This window comes from Carettochelys insculpta, chromosome 4, assembly GCF_033958435.1.
Source record: "Carettochelys insculpta isolate YL-2023 chromosome 4, ASM3395843v1, whole genome shotgun sequence".
NCBI lineage: Eukaryota > Metazoa > Chordata > Testudines > Carettochelyidae > Carettochelys > Carettochelys insculpta.
The window spans coordinates 91,029,163-91,051,024 of NC_134140.1; the positions used below are offsets into that span (position 1 = coordinate 91,029,163).

Below are 21,862 nucleotides of genomic sequence, written 5' to 3' on the forward strand. Positions count from 1 at the left end.
GACAGTCATGGTGTGATTCCAGTGTGTGTCATGCAAGTGGGGGAAGGTCAGACCAACAGGTTCATGTGATTCAGGTGTCCATCCATGAAGTTCTCACATGTAAAACTTAGCATCTGGTGCATTAAGAGGCTTTTCCTTCTGTCAAACCCTTACAGCCCAAGATCCTTCCCCTTGAGGGGATGCTATTATTCAAAACTCAATTAAAGCAACATCAGTTTCCCTGTCCCTGCAACTCCACATCCTCTGTTTCTCCAAAGGTGGAGACCCAAATCACTTCTGGTTTGGAAGTAAAGGGACCACTTGAGGGGGAAAAGTTTAAACTGAGGTTTGGAGTTATAGAATTTACTGTTCATGTTGGTTTAGTTTCTCACAGATATTGTATGTATTGAATTGAATTGTCAGTGGTTAACAGTTCTGGATTATATTTGCATTTCATGTTTTGTTTGCATCATATTGTGATGCATTACTATGCATCCAGCTACTTTATGTCAAGCCCTAGTGCTTCATCCAGTGATGTGCTGATCTGCTGAATGTTTGCTTTTCTTTTTCTTTCTGTGATGTGTAGTTACAATAAATCCGTCTCGCTAAGAAAAATGAAAGAAGCTTTTACCCATTGCCACGCTGTATTTGTCAAGATTTCAATCTCAGCTTTATTTTACTTTGCATGGAACAGTGAAAAACATTCCAGGTTTTCGTATACCAGCATCTCTCCACATTCATGTCTTTTTGACATCTGATGTCCCTTGACAAGTTGAATACTGTCTATTTTAACAGTTTTATCTTTTTGTATACAATCGAACTTTACTTGCTACTGATTGAGCAAGACCATAGTATCTTTTTTATAGGAACTTAGAGGTTTTTACTGGGCTTTACACTGAAGAATTGGAAATCTCCTGTAGGATGGGTGGAAAACTAGCACTCCTGGACCATGAGCATTTTTCATGTGAAAGGACATGGCCATTCTGAAATCTCATGTAAATACTGAGGGGCTAAATTCTTTCTTCAGAGGTGTTGAGGGGATCTCAGATGAATTGTCTGTATTTTGGATGCTGTGAAATCCTCTGGAGCCTTCTGTATACTTCATAGTGATTTATATGCTTCTCCATTCCTTTCCTGCATGTCTCTCGGGCTATGTCTAGACAATTGTTGCTATTTCGAGATACAAATGTTCTGTGAAATAACAACTCCAGGGCTTTTCGCCATGCTTGGAATAGTGGCTATTCTGAGCGCAGTATTCCATTTCCACTACCCTTTGCAATTAAGAGGGGTAGCAGAAACCTCAACAGAGCCCCTTATTTTGAACTTTGGTGCTGCTTGGACAGTACCTAATTCAAAATAACGTAACTTGAAACAATTTATGCCATATGCATTGTGCAAATGGCATAATTTATTCCTAGTTAGGGCTGCTGTCTGGATGTGGCCTCACAGAGCCTGTGCTTTGACCAAAAGGCCCTAACAATTTGGTACCTTTCACAAGCACTGAATTCACCTCAGCTAACATGGGTTCAGAAATGTGTGACGCGCGCAGTCAAATCAGTGGGAGATGGCCTGAGTAAGGGCTGCAAGATGTGCTCCCTTGTGGAGCCCACTCAACATGCCTTTCTGTGGAGTGGAGCAGCTGCCAGAAATATTATGTTCTCAGCCCCACAACAACAACCCCCGCTGTATACATCTGCTTCTCAGTATCTGATCACATTCCAAAATAAGTCAGACAAATGATTTGTAATAAAATGCAAACACTTCTGAACAGCTTAATAGAATGTATTACCGCATAACTTCCACTCCAAAGGGTTGGCTCCTGTGGCCATTTGAAGACAATAGGAATATTTTCCAGTGATTTCACTGACACTGGATCATAGTTTTCACTCTAGTTGTGTTTTTCCATTCCTCACAAACCTGTGTAGTATTGGGGGGCTTTGACCGACCGTGATTCACAGAAGTATATGGAGTTGGTTCATGCGTTGGCTTTAAACGAAATGAAAATCTCAGTGTGAAACTCAACATGTTCGATTCAGCAAATTCAGTATGTTGCTGGGTAGATCTAGTGCAAACTTTCTGCAGAGACCTAGGGAACCCTGTTCCCTGCTGTTTTGACTGGCATCCGTAGGTATGTTTTCAGTCTCCAGGCTGCAGCTTGCTTCTGACAGTAAAGTGTTGGTCGCTGGTGTGGGGAAGCTGGGTGTGATAGTGCACTATGGAGTGTTGTGGAGGAATTCTTTCCCACTTGTTGCAGTTATGCACACATCTTCCCTCCTCTCCCACCCTTTAATATCATTGCAAGATATGGCAGGACTGAACCCCAAACATAGCCATATGAATAGCATGAAACTGGCATCACATCAACATACAGTTATGCAGCCAATATTAATGGGATAATTCTTAAACCTAAAAATTGTTATTGTTAAAAGATTACAGCGTGACCTAAAATTGCTATAGACTGAAACTTGGAACTTGACTTCTGACCCGGTGCATCTACAATAGGAACTAACTTCAAAGGTAGGCACTACATTGAAGTAGCCAGCAGAGAGTCTACACACATTTTCCCTTATTTTGAAGTTAACTTCGAAGCAGGGAGCCCAAGTTCGAAGTCCTTACTCCATTCCCGGACTTCAAAGTTGCTTACTTCGAAGTTGCACTTCAAAGTAAGCAACTTCAAAGTTATTTTCATAGCATAGACACAGCCAACAGGGGAGAGAAATACGTTGTGTCACTCAAATAAATCCTATAATGCTGAATAAAATCATTATCTATTGGTTCAGTGATTATTTTATTGTGTTCTATTCAACACAAAACAGAAGATGAGTAGAAAGAAACACTAAGAAAAGTATGTCAGGAAGCACAGGAGATTCTCTATGTGTAGGTTTTTAATTTCTTTCAAAGAGTTCCGCAAAGTACTGGTAATTAGTTAATAGTGAGGTGATGATCTCAGTTTGAGAGCAGAGCCGTTGACTTAAGTGTTTTATTTTCACTGCATTTGGACAAAAACAGTTATAGCAATGGTGGTATCACACAGAAGAAAAGGAATACATATTTTTACCTGGGTCAGCTGTTCAGTTAGCTGAATAAATGGTTCAATTAACTTCACACTTTTTCAAATGAAATCTTAAATAGATGTCATTATTTGTTTTACTTTAATAGCTAAGTAGCTATTCTAAATTTAAGTTTGACTGCAGCCATATCAAAGCAAATGTAATTTGAATGAGTAGGTACTGCTTTCAGATATAAATATGTATTGTATACTGACAATTCGTAATTTCTTAGTTCCCAGTTTTACTGATGCATTGGTATTTTAGACTTCAGTATTTTGCAATTTTAAAGCAAGGTACAATGATAAAGGCACTTTAAAGAAAAGGCTATTATTAACATTCCAGTAGGTTTTTATCACTGAAAGTCATTACCTTACAATACAGTCTGTCCATAAACTGTGAAATAAATAAGATTTAAATAAGACCTTTACAGCTCCAGAAGAGATATAGAGATAATAACTGGCATTTACAAAGCACCTAAATAAATATAGCACTTGCAAGTTATGCTGCTGTGATCTACAATATCTATTCTGATTAAGTTGTGAGACTTTCAGGTTAAGTACTACTGTAACACGCATCTTGATCATGACATGTTTGAGTTTATTACAATGAATGGGGAGTAAAATAAAGGTATTTAACTCATTTCAGGGTGATTAGAACTACTTTTAATATTTCTGTCTTGAAAAAGATATAGTAAAAGAAGCAAAGGGAGAAGGAGGGTGGTGGTCAGAAACAGGCAATGAGGACAATTAGGGCAGGGAAAACTCTTATAAATAGAGCTTGAACTGTAAATTGGGATTATTTTGTTTTAGAGAGGAGGCAAATGGGAGGAGGCACAATAAAAGGCTATAAAATAGGCTTTAGAGAAAGGAGACCGAGTGGTTTTGTTTACCCTATGTAAAGATATAAGAACTATTAGCTACGATAGTGACAGATCCAAAAGTGATAGAAAGTGAATAGTTTTGCAACACACAAATGACTTACCACCTGATATCACCAAGGTCAATGTATCACCACAGTTCTAAAAATGGCCATGTATCATAAAATCCTAGGGCTGGAAGGGACCTCAGGAGGTCAGTGAGTCCAGCCCCCAATCCAGATCTATCCAGATTTATCACAATAACTATATTTTTAAATGTTTGCAAAGGGATATAAGCCTTCATACTTCAAAGGCTTAAGACAGTCTTTATCCATTGAACAAATCAAGCAGTCCTGCAGCAACTTAAAGACTACAGGACCACATGCTTTGTTTTTGCAAAGATACAGACTATCACGGGTACCCCTCTGAGTCTATCCATTGAGAACTAAAAGGGATTTTTCTGAGTTGTTATGCGATAACTTCCTACCACAGGGTTTCCTAAGCCACCTGCTGAAGCTTCTTTGTTGACTTATGTTTAGTTAGTCAATTTGGCTCTTATTCACAAGACTTTAAAGATAATGAATCATTTGGTTTTTTTCCTCATTTTGGATGCCAAATGTGACATGCCTTTAACGGTTATGGCATTCATAAAAGGGTAAATGCTATCCCCTTTTAGATCACTCAGTTTGGTCACCCAAAAACTGAGATACCCAGGATCACTGATTGCCTTTCAAAATTCCTTTCTCCAGTCATTAAAATGCAGGCATATTCTACTCTCTATTACAATAATGAAACTCCAATTTAAACATCGAGCTCTTCAGGTTTAACAGCAGAGTTCAGGGTGTTGTATTTAACCGATGTCAATTATACATGCAAAAAGAAAAGGCAAGGGAACTCGAAGATCAATCTTAAGTCCCCATTAAATGCATTTCAGAGAAGCCCAGTCAGTGTGGAGCATGGATAGCACACACAACATATGTGCCTGAGCATATTTCAGATCACACTTGGAATCTTCTGGCTTGGTGTGCTGTGTCAGAATTGAGTCAGTTCTTACAGTACCTATTTCCAAGTACTGCATAAAGCATGCCGTACACATAGTAAGTTTGCTGCAATATATCTAGCTAGATCTCATTTCCTTGTTCTCTTGTAAGAGAATTATTTAAATTCAGGATTAAGCCCATTTATTGCAGCACAATATTGGTAAGATGTCTTTCCTTAATTTTTTTTTTTTAAAAACTGCTAACTAATTAATGTCTCTCAAGGCACCTGTGTTACCATTTTTCTTCCTTTAAATTCCTGTAATAGAACAGCCTTTGTTGGTAAATGGTATTCCAGTTTCCATGGTGCTCTTTGTAACCACTGCTGCTCTTTTCATCACTGAATAGTGCGATTTCAATTCATGCTGAAATATCAGTGATAACATAGAACAGCAAATTGTTCCTTTATAATCCGTGCCATTGTTGAAGCTCTCCTGTTAAGAATTAAATGTCAAAGAATTTAATGAATATGAAGAATCTGGTACTTTTTTCTTTTTACCTTGTGAACCTAAGATACCATCCTTTGTTGTTACCAAACTACGTTATTAAAATGGTAAAAAGTTCAACTGCAAGAAGCAGAGGGCACCATTATCACCTCCCTCCTACTCCTGTAGTATCCGAGCAAAGTGTTTTGTCTTTGCACTCCTTAGCTGTGTCTACACGTGCACGCTACTTCGAAGTAGAGGCACTAACTTCGACATAGCGCCCATCGCGGCTACACGCGTCGGGCGCTATTTCGAAGTTAACTTCGACGTTAGGCGGCGAGACGTCGAAGTCGCTAACCTCATGAGAGGATCGGAATAGCGCCCTACTTCGACATTCAACGTCGAAGTAGGGACCGTGTAGACGATCCGCGTCCCGCAACGTCGAAATTGCCGGGTCCTCCATGGTGGCCATCAGCTGGGGGGTTGAGAGATGCTCTCTCTCCAGCCCCTGCGGGGCTCTATGGTCACCGTGGGCAGCAGCCCTTAGCCCAGGGTTTCTGGCTGCTGCTGCAGCAGCTGGGGATCCATGCTGCATGCACAGGGTGTGCAACCAGTTGTCGTCTCTGTGTATCTTGTGTTGTTTAGTGCAACTGTGTCTGGGAGGGGCCCTTTAAGGGAGCAGCTTGCTGTTGAGTCCGCCCTGTGACCCTGTCTGCAGCTGTGCCTGGCACCCTTATTTCGATGTGTGCTACTTTGGCATGTAGACGTACCCTCGCAGCGCCTATTTCGATGTGGTGCCGCGCAACGTCGAAGTTGAACATCGACGTTGCCAGCCCTGGAGGACGTGTAGACGTTATTCATCGAAATAGCCTATTTCGATGTTGCTACATCGAAATAAGCTATTTCGATGTTGGCTTCACGTGTAGACGTAGCCCTTGTTATGAAGCTCTGAACATCAGTAGTTCATTTTCAGAACACTAACAGTGGAGCCACTCTGCTCGGTTACATTACTTAAGGTGTTGGCATGCCATTTGCTGTTATATAAATCAGAGACATATTTCCCCAATGTAGATAACAGACATGCAGATCAGTGCTTTGAGTTCCATCTCTACTCCAAACCCATTCACAGCTGAAATGTCCTTATTCTTACTATGGTGAAAAAGGATAATGTGACAGCTAATATGTTTTAATGGGATATTCCTCTCTTATTCACCCCTTACCGTCTCTCACTCTCTGGCTCTCTTCCCTGGCAATGATGTTATTGATATATGGCAGTCAGTCTCAAGTGGATCAGATGTTCAGAGTTGTGAAGCCCAGTCAGCTTCTTTCCCAGCTTAGACTCCTTGTTTGTAACTCTGAGTTCTGCACCAGTGATTGTCAGTTCAATTCCTAGTGTTGTCTTCATGCTTTGTGGGAAAGCACTTGTACGTGGCTGCTGCTATGGCAGGGACGTTAGAACAGTTTTTATAGTAGGGATGCTGACTGCCACTGAACAAAACGTAATCACTATGTGTGATGGAAACCACTTCAGACTAGGTGGTGCTCCACCACCCCCAGATCCCTGGGCTGCGTTTGATTGTAACTATGACTTGAATTTCAGGAGGCTTCTTTTTCACCTTTCTGATACTAAAAATTATTTTGGCTGGGGGGCGAGCAGGAGGAGGCAGTACTGCCTGCTCATAAACGAGATGTTCAGAAAATTCAATCGTGTCAGCTGAAAACCTGGTACAATAAACTATTTTTCTCATGTTTTTAATATCTAATTGCCCCATTTATATTTTTAAACTTTCGACTGGGGTGTGAGTGTGTGCGTAAGCATCTTCTATAGCAGCAGAGGAGAAGGTAAAATTGTGATCTAGGGCTGTAAAATTCAGGTTGGAAGAAATGCTCTGAACCTGACTCTTTTCTTCTGCATTTTTGTTTGAATTTGATGTAGACCAGTGACAATTTTTTTTTGCTCTTTTTTTTTTTAAATATATGAAAAAAGCCTGTACCAAACTTGCCATTAGACCATCTTTCCCTTCATGGAAATGCTATGTTTTAGTATTACTTCTCATTGTAATCTTTGTTACAGGCAGTGCTGTAAGTGCTTCCAAAAAGGGGGGACTACTTGCTAATGAGAAAACAAGACAAACTACATCAAAGAATTGAGGTGATCTTAGTGCAAACTATACAAAAACGTCAAATCTGGGATCTAACATCTATGCTTTACTGCAATTGTGTACTCATTCTGAGTAGTCAGTGACCTTCTTCAGCAGATGTGTCAAACATTGGCATTTAATGGAACCATGGAAATGGTTTACTAGTGAGAGGACTGAGAACCCAGAGGTGGTGATGTATTTTCTTGTGAAACATTTGAGTGTAGGTTTCATCACTTTCTGCAACACATACTGTTCTATATTGCAATGACAGAGCCAGATCAGTTGTTTGTTCTCTTAGTTCAGATTAAACCCAGATTTTTGTTGCAATGGGTATGTCAGGGTCTGATACAGACTAAACACATGTTGTATTTCTTTTAAGGTGAACAACTATTTGTTATTGTTAACAGTGTCTGATTTCAAGTTGAAATGTTCACAGAAAATATTGTCTCTTGGGTTCTCCAGAGGTAGGGCGGCAAAAGGTCCCATTTTGGCCAGGACAGTCCCTTTTTAAAGCCAGGTGTTGTGACTCAATGGTGGGGTTTTAACCCCCCAAAGTGGATATTTGTCCCATTTTGTTTTGCCAAGTTAATCAGCAGGCTAAAGCAAATGGGACAAATATTCACTGAAGGAACGTGGGTGAGGGGGCAAGCAGAGATGCCAACCCTTAGCAGGGAGAGAAAGCAGGACTGGAGGACAGCAGGAAGGTAGTATTTAGCATGCAGGGGGCAGGCAGTGTTCCAGCGACTGGAAACAGCCTTGCAGGGGGTGAGGGGGTGGCGGCTCAAGTGAGCAGCTGGGTGTATCCCATTTTCCCTTTGGGAAATATGGTCACCCAGCCTATCCTGTGGCCTTGTTGAAAAGTGTTCAAGGAGAGAATCTGGCCTGTAGTCTATACATGGTAAAGCTAACTATGTATATAAAGTGCATCAGGACATATTGCTATGAGAAATGGATTTGTTTTTATTCATGTTATAGTGAAAGCTTTTTTTTTATTATTATTACTTAAAAGCTTTTGCTGGTTATAAAGAGAGACTACTGTTCAAGTGATACTCCTGGGATTTAAAATGGGGTACTGCTTGAAAAAGTATTATCTTTGATGGGTGCCTACTGTACGTACAAGAGTCTGAAAGTACTCAGATAAAGCAGTCAAGTAAATAATATGTTAATGATAGGCTGAGTAAAAATTCTTACTGTAGGAAAATACTCTGCAGTCTGTTAAACACAGGCAGGTTTTAAACTTTTATAGATTCTCCCCTGTATTCAGGCTGCTTACCACTCTGCTGTTAGCACAAATTGGCTCTAAAAATGACGAAGCCAGCCACAGGTTGATCACCCTGTGTATGAGGATTCTTCTGTACTCTGAAGAAAATTTAGGCTGTCCTGAAAGAAGGAACATATCTGGAGAGGGAAGAGCAACAACCAGGGCTTTCCTTCTAGGCCTATTGACATATAATGAAATTTGCAGCAACCTTCAGGACAATCTAATTGAGACTGAAATATTAGGCTACTGAACACTTGGCTCAGAAGGTGGGGAGTACAGCCCAGTACAACTGCTTTAAAGCCAGTTTTATGCGCACTCCTAAAATAATCTGTGTGCTGGTCACTCACATCTGAAGATCTAGGCCTTAAATTTTAATATACTGCTTACTTCCGCTGTTACCTTGAGAATAGTGGAGTGCTTGTCGGTTTTGTGTAGGAAGATGCAGGATCTCATTGTCAAATGATGTAATGTGTAAATGTGCAAAAAGTCAGGGTTTTTTTTTAGCAAATTATTATTACTGTCTTTTATGATAGAAAACTATCAAAAGTATGAACTCTCTTTAATTGGTTCAACCAAGCTTCAAATAAATTGATTCATTCAATTTCTCTTTAAAATGTTTTTTTCCACCCCTAAACTGAAGTTGCTACTTTTATTATCTAGCAGCCGGGGCTGAAATGTGTTTAGAACCATGTGTTCTAATCTGGCCAGCCAAGCTCATTTAGAACAAAATATGGCTGCAATCAAGTTAAAACTATATTAAAAATAACTTCTGGGTGAATGGGGACCAAGCCTGCTAAACGCATTTGACATATCGACTTCTGGTCCATGCTGTGACTAAAAATGTTTGGCATGGACTATATGCTATAGCTATCAGTGTGTCTGTCTTACAGCTGGCGCCATTCTAGGTCTTGAGTTCTGCCTAGGAGGGCATTTTATGTGACTCCTGGAGTCAGGAAACCACTGCTGTCAAATAAACAAACAAATAAAAGTTCAGAGGAGTGAATTAAATCCACTCTTGTAACATCATTTTGTCTGTCTGAGTTAGTTGGTCAGGCAGTAGCCCCTTTAAACCAGTTATAATCCAAACAAATTAATTAAAAAAACACAAGTGATTAGAAAACCAGCAGACATGCTTTGCTTCCCTTGCAAGGTGACAAAGTGAGAGAGCTTCATTTTCCACTTTGTTACACCTCTGTCACGCTGGTGTATCTCTATTGATGTCAATAGCATAAAACTAATACAGTGAAGCAGAGAATCAGGTGCTTTTACTTTTACTCCAGTAATAGTTTCCTTGGCACATGGGGTGGTGCAAATAAAGTTGTGGCCTGGCCTCTCTCTCCCCATAAAGTCATAATCAAAAGATGAGGAACTAAGCTCACTTGATTTAAGATTGTCTGAGCTGCGAGACCATAAATAACAATCCTATTCAGAATACGTGGATGCTTGAAATAGAACATATTGACAGGCATTGAAGGGAAAAGAGCAGTGATTTTCTTCACACAATGTTACCTGTAATAATCAAAATAATACTCACTCATGGCTCAAGGCTACAAGCCAAAAATTATTGCTCATGTACCCATTAATATTTCCAAATACACTCACCGTGGAGCTACAGCATTGCAAACAGAGTTTCTAAACCACACAGTACACAGAGTTCAAAACTTCAAGCATGTTTTCGTACCCTGAGAGGTGGCACCCTTTTTCTGTTCTTTCTGTTCGCTTTATCTCCCTCCCACTTCCCATTAGAGAAAATGAGGAGTGTAGCCTGTTGAAACTTTACTGCACAGGTGTGACCCATTTTGATTTTTCTCACCAGAATGGGTTCTGTTTTATGCCCACCCTCACTCCCATTCTTCATGGAAAATACTAACAGATTTGTGGCTTCAGACTTGCAAGTGTTACACATCTTTTTGTTCTGTCTGTGTGACATGTGAATTTGATGCATTCATGCATACCGGAATTGGTTGAAAATCTGTGGGTAGAAATCCAACACCCTTTAGATATTACTTTTATCCTGCATGTGTCATCTGTGCCTCAACTGTGCTCTTGGCTCCTTCTACGCTCCCGGCTTCTTCCAAGCACTAGCACTTTTCAGTGATGCATTTATTTTCTCTTGGGAACTATTATTTGCAGAAACCTGCAGCACAAATGTCTTCTGGACTTTTCCCATCATTAATGTGGTCCTATAACCCATGCATTAGACAGTTAAATTTTAAATATTGCCGAAATATGGAAGCAATGCACTTACAGAATTATTTTTAAAAATACTTCAGAGATGTTCTGAGGAAATGTTATTGAGCAAGAATAATTCCTATAAAGGAACCTGATCATCTTATGATGTTAAATTTTCAGCACACTAAGGAAATAAACAATTGGTACAATACTGCATAATGAAAACCAAACTTCATTTCCTGACACAATAACATTGCTGATTAGGGTTTATTCATATGTAATAGTTGAGCATGGGGTTGGACTTCATGGCCTCCTTAGGTCTCTTCCAACCCTATGATTCTAATATTAACTGCTTTCACCATTATTACAAGGCAGTAAATTTATTACTCAAATGATAATAAGTATATGTTTTTTATTTTGGTACACTGGACTCATTACATTATTTTTTACAGTGTGTCTGATCCTGCTCCATTGAAAATCAAGGAGTAAAATCCAATTGCTTTTTTGTGATAAGATCAGACCCATAATCTGTATTCATTTTAAAATTAAAACTCTGCAAGTTTGGTACAGTAAATAGAAACTCTGACTTATTGTGTCCTTATTGTGTGAAAAGGAGAGAACTAAGTTCTAATAGAGTGTGCCTTTTATCAATTAATTTAATATGAAAGAGCTTCAATGTAGGGGTAATATACCTTCATTAGACAGATAGAACATTAGCAGATAATGGTTGTTGGTATGCATTACTAAATATTGAAGCCTCCAGCTCATTTCAGAATTGCTTTTGCTTTCAAATATCTTATCCACATGAAAACTTGCACCAGTTAAATTAAATAGATTTAGCTGAATCAGTGCACCCCCCAAGTAAAGATTCTTACTTTTGTTTTGAGTGGCATACTTCTGATCAGTTTAAACTTGCTTCAAATCAATTTAAGCTATGGTGAAATAAATCTGGTTTCAGCCAAACTAAATAGGCTCACATAGCATTTTGTGCTACCTGAATGAAACAGTTTTAAAATCACACCAGAAAGTGAACTTCAGTAATCCCTCTCAGATACATGCAACCTAGTTGGGCGTGTCTCAGGTTAACGCTACTGCCACCCTGACAGGTTTCCCTGCTCCTGTGAGGGGAGGCAGCTGCTTCTGTCAGTGGCAGCAGCCAAGAGTCAGACTCTAAGCTGCCACCACTGATAGGAGCAGGGAAACTGAGGAGGGCATAAGCCCTCGTCAGTTTCTCAGTTCTGCAAGTGGAGGGAAGCCAGAAGCCAGGCTGCTGCTTGATCTCTGGCTCTCCTACACTTGCTGGAGCCAGGAAACTGACCAGGGCTTGTGCCCTCATCAGTTTCCTGTCTCCCTGGAGTTGTGTGGGAAATTTGACTTACACAGGGGTTGCAAGAATGCAATCCCCGCATAAGTCCAGGGTCCACTGTACTACAACTCTGTAGACTTGATATGCCCACAGTGAGCTCTCTGCTTTCCATCCAAGATATTTAAGGGAGTATGAGTGAGCCATGGGTTGCTTAAGATCCTGCATTTCATATACTCTATTTGCTTTTATTCTCTTTGCTTATCTCTACTATAGTTTTTCCTCTTACATTGCTTTTTATATTGGTTTTGTTGCCTTTATTCAACTGCTAATCTATAACTGCTCATTTCTTACATCTTATTGCAGGCCTAAAGCCTCACTTTTTGTGTATGGCTATTTCACCTTGTTAGCTGGTGGTCGGGGGTGAGATACCAAGTGTGCCCTCACTTCATCCGAGTCTTTAACTGCTAGGACAGACAGTCCCTTCTCAGCGGGCAGCCAGGGAGGCTGACAGGTGCCCCAAAAGTGGTACTGAGAGCCTCCTTCACCCAAGTCTTTGACTGCTAGGACAGAAAGTCCCTTTGCAGTGGGTAGCCAGGGAGGCTGACGGGTGCACCAAGAGTCTGCCCTGTGGAGGTGGCACAACTCAGCACTCAGCTCTCAGTACGCCTCACCAGTGACCACGCTAATACAGTCGAAAACTGGCTGGATTCTTTTATTTGTGTTCGGTTTGCACAGTAACAGGAGGAGTCAAGTTAAAACTTAAACAGTTACTATTTATTTGATAAGAAAGCTTAACTTTTATGGTTACAAGGCTTATATTTCACTTTAGTTACAAGCAGCTAACATATAACAAAGGACTTTAATTCATAGATCTATTATTAAATGCACGCAAAACCAACATACATAGCAGGTCTTATTCTCACCCCTGCATGACCTGGCTTGGCGTGGCCAGCGTCTGTCACTCAATCCCTCGGGAAGAAGAGTACGAGGAAGGCATCCCCTGGGACCTTGGAAGGCAAAGACCTTCCTGACCGGCAGGCATAGGTAATTGGAGCTCAATTAGAGAGGGCTGCCGGACCCTTCTTTATGCCCCTTGGGTCATGCACACTCTTCCTTATCTTTAAGATGCCAATTGTGTTAGATTGTCTCGTGACTCTAGTTCTCACAGGGAGTTTCAGGGACTTAATTCACATCTTTGAGGTGGAGACAATTTAGACATTCTTTTCTTATGGGCGTGAGATTCCTCTCCTGGGACGATGTGTAGGCGTATCAGTCACCAGTACTAGCCAAGGGCAGCCTGAGGCCCTGGTCATCTGCTAGCCTGTTTGTCTTTTGTTGTCTGGTTTCGGCCCGTTCAGGGTCATGATGAGGCAGTACCTCTGTACTTTGAGGCATCAAAGACTGTGCTTGAGATTAGTGCATCTGTGCTCTCAGGTATTCCAAGACTGGGCTGTTTCCTTTGGTCCTTTGTGCTCTGAAGCACCTAAGAGGGGCAAGATGGAGTAGAGCAGGGGGATTCTGTCTGGCTACACAACTGGAGAGTGGGCTGAGTTAAGCCTTTAGTTAAATCTTCATTTAAGGAGAATACAAGGAAATGACTTTTGTCTTGGCCAAGGAACTTTAAGGTGTGCAGACACAACACATTTTATGGCTGTGAACTAAGATGAATCTGTTGAGCGTATACTGAGTATGTGACTGTCATTTCATGGGAGGATCAGCCTACAGTGGTCTCAGCTCTGAACACTTACAGTTTATTATAAAGTTGGTCATTAAAGCTGGGATATGAACTGTAAACCTCTGGGAATGTTCATAACCTGACTTACTGAAGTTGTTCTTCCTCTCCCCAGGTTCTCATATTTTTCTTATTGTGTCTTCCCTGTATGTTTTTCTTGAAAATATTTATAGTAAGTTATGCCATATCTGAACAGATTGACAGACAAGCTATGATTTTACTGCACTTAGGGTCCATCTAGACTATGCAGAAGATTGACCCAGTCAGGTTCAATCTTCCAGAGTTTGATTTCATGCTCCTGGAAGAAACGTACAAAGTCAAACTATCTGGGATTGGCAGTCGACCTCTGTATTCCTCAATATTGTGAGGAGTAAAGGAGGTTGACAGGACAGTTTCTCCTGCCAGCCTCCCTCTGTGAAGATGGACGGTTAAATCAATTTCAGATAAGTTGATTCTAGCTACATATTTGCTGTAATTACAACTGTGTATCTACAATCGACTTACCTGCCTAGCATAAGCCAAGATTTAGGATTAAATCCTAAAACCAATGTATAGTTTAAGCAACTGACTGTGACCTTTGGAGATCCACAGAATCCAGGAAGGAGGACAATCTCTTCTGGTCCATAGCTAAGTAGTAGAGCTGTGACAGAAGGTGCTGATGATTGACTTTTAGATCCCCATATAGATATGGGTTTACCAACTCTTTTCCTAACTCCAAATTTTTCTGGGTTGCATGGAGCCTCTCTCACTTCTGTGAAGCACATGGTTTGCACAACCTAGATGCAGACTCTCCTGTTCCTAAGAACAGAAGAATGGCCATACTGGGTCAGACCAAATAGTAACTCATCCTGGGTAAATCATAAAAAGTGCAGAGGTTTGGTACAGTTGAGATAAGCTCCCAGATGTTTGAATATTCCCTTACTATATGAACTGGCCCAGAAAAAAAGTGATAGAAACACTATGGCCCAACGTTTAGGGCACGCACCTGGGAGTTAGGGAACCTGTTCAAATCCCTACTCCTGAAGCAAAGGGGGAATTGAATCAGGTGCTAACACATCCCAGATGAGCGCAGCAGCCATACCTTTTTAGAGCAGTCGCTGCTTGCAAGCAACATATCCCCTGGAAAGACTTCCCTATTGTGAATTGTTAACACTACCCATAACAGCGACAGGTGTTTATGAATAACATAGCAAAAGGTCATTAATATTTTACTACCAATGAGTGTCTGCTGTGCCCTCAACCTTAGCCTAATGGTTGTATCAGAGGTTTTCTTGTCCTCTTGGCTGCTTTGTGAAGAGTCAGATATTTCTGAGAAGTCCTATTGGCTCAGACCCTCTAGACGAAAAGGATGTTTCTGTGCCAAAAAGCTCCTGGTTTGAAGATTATGCTGGGGCCTAGTGGTGAAATGTATACTCTGGTACCTGCATGAGGCAGCATGCACAGAAGCAGACACTTAGGTGCTTAGGGGACTTTTACAGTGAAAACGTAGGTACAAATGAGTTCAGGTGCCTAGAGCATTTGGTGGCATCTGAAGAGGGGTTTTATGGCTCTCAGTAGTACCTAAGTTTGGATTCCATAGGTTCCAATTCTTTTGTGAATTTGTTAAGCATCATAGGTTTTTCAGTGCCTTGCAGATAACAGATTGTATCTCTCAGCTGGCATTATGGATCCAGTGTATCTGGAGTTAATTTACTTCACTGGGGATGTTCTCTTGCTGTTGGTTTGTAACTGCAGTTTTTGTTCTGGCATTAGAACTATTCATGTACTAGTGAACGGATTAATTTATGAGGCAGAGGTGAATAAAGATATCTTACTGCAGGCAGAGAATTCTCACTTCAATTTGCCCAGGAGAAAAGACTCTTCTAAAGCTCCTGCTTAGTAATTTAACAGAGTGCTCAGATCTGGCTTGATGTATTATACAATTCTGAATGGATGCCTCAGTGAGAAATCAACCACGGCTGGATCACTCAAATCATGAAACTGGATCAGCACTTTTCTCAAAATTTGCCATTACAAACAGCCATTTAACAAGCAGCACTCACTGGCGTGATATGACAATGCATTGTAACCCCTAAGAGCCCGATCTCCTTAGAAGGGGAAAAAAAGGTATGGATAGAGCACTTCTTTTATGTCAGAGCTCTATGAAATTCCATGTCACCAAACCTCTTATTCTGCTCAAGGTTTTTGGGGCAAATGATGATTTCTAATCTTCAGGAAATGTAATGAATCGCACTTGCTGACTCATATTTTTTTTGTGCTGTGAGCAGAGGTTAGAGCTACACAGCATAATGAGTAGGACTCAGTGTGCTAAATATGCTCAGGTTTCAAAGTGCTTTTTCACCTCTTTGGGTTTGAATTTTACTTTGAGAGGATATTTTACTTGAGAGGATTTTTACTTGAGAGGATATTACTTTTACCTGAGAGGATTTTACTTGAGAGGATATTATCTCAAGCTCTGAGTTAGAGGCATACTGTACAGGTTGAACTCTCTCGTCAGTGCCCTCTGGACCTGACTGGTGCCAAACAAGAGAATTTGCGGACCACAGGAGGTCAGTATTGTCTAGCAGCATCACCAGCACTTTCATTGCTTACTGGGCTTTAAGAAGACATTTAGGCTACGTCTACACTAGCACACTACGTCGAAGTAGCCTATTTTGAAATAAGAACATCGAAATAGGCTACTTCGATGCATATCGTCTGTATATCCTCTGGGGCTGGTGCCGTCGACATTCAACGTCAAAGTAGCGATGAGGAACGTCGAAAGGAGCTGCCCCGGAAGGAAAAGTGGAGCGTCCACACATACAAGTGCTCCCCATCGAAATAAGGGGCCAGCAAAGCCTGCAAACGGGGTCATAGGCTGGACAAGCCCTTCTGGGGCAACAGCAAGCCGCTCCCTTAAAGGGCCCCTCCCAGATGCACTCGGCCTGCACAGCACGAGGTTCGCAGAGCTGACAACAGGTTGCAGACCCCTGTGCACACAGCATGGACCCCCAGGTGCAGCAGCAGCAGCCAGAAGCCCTGGGCTAAGGGCTGCTGCACGCAGTGACCATAGAGCCCCACAGGGGCTAGACAAAGCATCTCTCAACCCCTAAGCTGATAGCTGCCATGGATGACCCCACTATTTCAATGTAGTTGAACATTGAAGTAGGGTGCTAGTCCCATCTTTGGATAGGAATAGCGATTTCGACGTCTCACCACCTAACATCAATTTCAACACATGTAGACGTGACGTGTGCTATTTCAGTGTTGTGCCAGCTACTTCGAAGTAGCTGGCTCGTGTAGATGCATCCTTAGAGAGTTAAGTTACAGGTAAATAACTCAGAACACTGAGAGCGAAGACTGATGGCTGGAAACAAACTTTATGGGACAATGGGGAAACTTGGCAACACCCATACTAAGTGGTCATCCAGATAAATAAAGTCATGCAAGATTACAGATGTTGCTGAATGAGAGAGTTCCAGATTAGAGAAGTTCAACCTCTGGTGCTAAGCTCTATAAGTGTTGATAAGCACTCAGGATGAAGAGCAGACAGTTTTAGCTCAGATAGTTGAAGGTTTTGGCTGCTTAAACTCAAAGTCAGAACAGGAGATTATACAAGCAAATGGTGGACATATATATTGGTGAAAATGCCACAGTAATGTCATGGCCAGGGGTCTGCAACCTGTGGCTCTGGAGCCTCATGCACCTCACAAAGGACTTCTTTGTGTCTCCCAATGCTATAATCACAAAGTAAAAAAAACAACCCCCCCCGGGTGATTATTTTCAATAAATGGTGAACTTCTAAAAGCCTAAAAAAATAAACAACTCACATTTAATTAGCGAATAGTATGTGATCTCAAAGCATTGGATAACTCCCCCTTTAATATGTAGAGTTCATTGTGCTATATGATGCTCTTTCTATATTTTGATCATGTTGCTAATGAAGTCTTGATTTTGAAAAGGAAAAGGAAGGTTGTGGCATTCCTGCTGTGAAGGGCAACACACATTTTAAGAAAGAAAACTGAAAATTGGCATAATTAAAGTGGGGTTGGAATGGCTTCAAAAAAGAGGAAAATCGATGAGGAAAACAGAGAATTTTAAACTGAATGAACCCACTCCTTCGCATTTATATCAAGTTTGGCAGGGCTCTCTTTGTCTCATTTGGAATGAGAAATTCATTAACAACAAAAAATGCAACCTGGAGAGAATATGTAAAAGTTTGTGAACATCCTGCAGTAAATATGTATTGCATTACAAATCATTGTGTGTGTTCTTAAAATAGGGATTAGAAAATATATGGTTTGACATTATTTATTAAGGAGCCTCTTGTATTCACATGCATTGAGGCTCTTGAATTATTGTTTGGGGGGAAAAAAGGCTTTTTTTTTTTTTTTTTCTATTTTGGTTGCCAACCCTGGGTCATGGCTTTTCCACCAATACTTGAATTCTGTATTGTGTCTTATCCGCTCCTGCCATTATCTCTTGCACTGAGTGAAACCTACAACTTGATGGGTTCCCATTTTTTTTGTTGTTTTTTTTGGTTACTTGAGATTGTGGTACTCTTCCTGTAATGGCATTGGGCTTATGCAACTCCAAACTGCCCGTCATATTTCAATTATTGCTATGTGACCCACTTATCTAATTACATCTCTAGTTTCTATAGCACTCATCACCTTAGTCTTTAGTTTCTAATGCAGTTAAGATGTGAAATGGTGACATCATCACTGTATTTTTGAAATGTCCCTTATTCCATAACCTCCCTTACCTTGAAAGTGCTGTAAAGGCAGTGGCAACAAGATGGCCTTCCCCTTTAAAGGTCAGGAGACTTGGAGTCAGCTCAGCTTGTTTTCAGGCAGAGCTCTCTAGGGACAGGTGTTTGGGCCTGGTAAAAAGCCTTCTCAGATCCAGCTGGAAGTGGGTATGGTAGTTATAATAACCAGAAATGGTTTAGCTGGTAGGAGAGCAGCCAGTAGCTGGGGTGATAGTGGTAGGAGGAGGAAGTCAAAGAAACAGCACTACCTGAAATGTGTGGGTTCCCGAGGTTTTAAACCCTCCAGAATTGTCTTGAACTCTTCAGGATTTAAAGACTAATCATTAGTTACAAAATAGGTCGTGTGATGAAACTCCAGGAGTATCACCAATCAAAGTCAGCAACCCTCTGGGGGGTTCCTGTTGCAGGCACTGGAGTAGTGCAATCCAGGGTGGCCTAGCAGAAGGCTGAAAATGACATTCTTGTGTGCTGGTGTTTCGAATAATAAATTAACCTCCGAGGAGAAAGGCCTGATCCAGCAGTTGGGCAGGACAGGCCAGCAGCCTACATTGTTAGAGAAGGTCCTTATTAAATTTTTACCTAAGAGAGGCAGTGTAGTTTGCAAGAGTTATGACAAAAGAACAGCACCTAATGGATCAGTGTGTTGAATCCCAAAGGTGCTCTTTGCTTAGCTGGTTTTTTTCTCTTGGTGTATGTCCTAGCAGGGTCTTTTGGGCCATCAGAAACTCCTGATCTTCCTTCTTTCCTCTCATAGTTGACCGTGTCCATTGTGTTTCATACAGAGGATTACAACCATTTGATACCATCAAAAGCATTCTCAAATGGAGCTGGGCAAAATTTTTAGATAAAAATGTTTTGTTTTGTCATGTTTGAAACAATATTTTCTGTCTTTGTTTCAAAATAAATGTTTGTTTAAAAATTAAAAAAAATCAATATATATGAAAATGCTTAAAATTAAAACACTGTTTTGAACCCAAAACACTGTTGACTGAACACAAAATAATTTTTTGGTAGTTGCTGGTTTTTTTAAAAATCCACTTTAAATTTATTTTTTTTATAATTGCTACTGAACTAAGTCTGTTTTCACCTTGCTTTATTCCTGACTGAATCAGGTGATTGGAATAGCCATGAAGCAGGAGAACCCCCTTCCAAAGGCAGTGTGTATCTTGTACGTACCAAGCTGCTTCATGTTAAATTAGACTAAAGACTGATTCTTCCATTATCAAATCTGAATCCCTACTTGATGTGGGCCAGAGGAAGTCACTTCAAGGGCGGCAGCATTGCTTAATGAGTAGAGCACTGGATTGGGAGTAAGGAGACCTGGTTTTTATTCCCAGCTCAGACACTTGCATACTTGTGTGACTTAGATATGTCATTTTGGCTTCACGCCTCAGTTTCTCCTTATTTAAAACAGAGAGAATGGCATTGGGTTCTTTGAGAGTTACTGATCAGAAGTGTTGTATAACACACAGCTCTTATTGTTTATTAACATGTTGTTCTTTCTTCTTCCATATTGACAAATAGTAAGATTTTATTACTTATTGCTACTATTTGAGGCAAATTCAGTCTTCCATAAAGTCCAGTCTTTAGTGTGAATGTCAGTTGGCACATGGTAGAGCTTTTTGAGGATATTGTTGCATATGCGTGGCTGAGGGGTAGATTTGTCTATGTGTTATTTGAATAGCTTTCTCAAATTAGAAATATGGAATGTCAATTTCTTTTTTTTAATCTGTACATTCTAGCTATAATTTTCTAGATCACCAGCTGCTCATCTATTCATGCCAATCACAGATCTAGCGATACAAAGGACAAAGACCAAATGAATTTTCCTCATGTATTTTATTTGCTTCATTTTCAGGGAATGACTAGCAGTTTGCAACTAATGAGCTTCTTTGTGTGTTTCAGAAACGTCCCACTCGCAATATGTGTTTCAATGGTTATCGTCACAGTTGGCTATGTGTTAACGAATGTGGCTTATTTCGCTGCAGTCAGCCCTGAGGAACTGCTAAGTTCAAAGGCTGTGGCAGTGGTGAGTTATGGAGGAAAAATACAAATGTATAGATTTGGCTATAGTTTGTGGATCTGCTGTTGTTAGACTGTCGTTTCACCCTGAAAATAAGAATAAAAAAGTGGGAAAGTTAGAATGAGGCTACACAAAATTTTCTTCTAGGATCCCAATTTAGCAAAGCACTAAAGCATGGGCTCCAGTCTCACTGATTTTTATTGGATTCCTTATGGATGCATATGGATGAATTTAAGATTATTGATAACATGAGCCAATCCATTTTCAGCTGACTCTCTTAGAGGTGCTGGGGCTTAAGTGTATGCTCAATACCAAATATATAGTCAAGTGTTTTGCTGAATTGTGGTTGACTCAAATATTCTTGTGGCATCTGTCTTGCAATAAACAAGTGTAAACACACGTACCAAAGTTGATACAGCTGAGGGATTTTAAATAGGTCAGTCCGAACACCCTATTTCCAAGTGACTAATTCGGTAACTCGTGAAATCTGGGAGCAAAAATTTTCATAGAATCACAGAAAATCCTTGGAACACCTGTGTGCACCTTCAAACCATGAGGTTAAGAAATGAGACTCTTATGGTAAAGACTAAGGAGACGAGGATATGACTGTGTGTTGCTGTAGGGTTATGGAAGCCTAGAGTGTTGATTATTGTACCAAATATTAAGAATGTTTATATACGTTTGGGAAAAAATAGATTAGAGATAGATTTGCCTTCACACAATCTGAAGTTGTGTCTACACTTGCATTCCTCTTTCAAAAGAAATATGTGAATGAAGGAAATAAAATGCAAATGAGGCACTGATTTACATACCTCACACCTCATTTACATATTCTCCTTTCAGAAGAACTTCTTTCAAAATCAAAAAAGCAGTGTAGATGGGGCTCTTTTGAAAATAAACCCTATATTTGAAAGAACCCTTCTTCCTATTTTGCTTCAGGAAGAAGGGTTCTTTCGAAGATGGGGATTATTTTCACAACAGCCCTGTCTACATTGCTTTTTTTCTTTATTTCAAAAGAAGCTCTTTCAAAAGCAGAATATGCAAATGAGGTGCCAGATATGTAAATCACAGCCTCATGTAAATTTTCGATTTCTTTCATTTGCATGCCTCTTTTGAAAGAGGAATGCAAG

General features: G+C 40.5%; 1 protein-coding gene across 1 annotated transcript in view; it reads left to right on the plus strand.

Moving 5' to 3' along the window:
- SLC7A11 (solute carrier family 7 member 11) overlaps positions 1–21,862 on the plus strand; it is an 86,374-nt gene that overhangs the window by 51,580 nt on the left and 12,932 nt on the right. Inside the window, exon 7 of the mRNA XM_074991928.1 lies at positions 20,615–20,738. Coding sequence (XP_074848029.1) covers positions 20,615–20,738 — 124 coding nt within the window. The remainder of the gene's footprint in view (positions 1–20,614; positions 20,739–21,862) is intronic.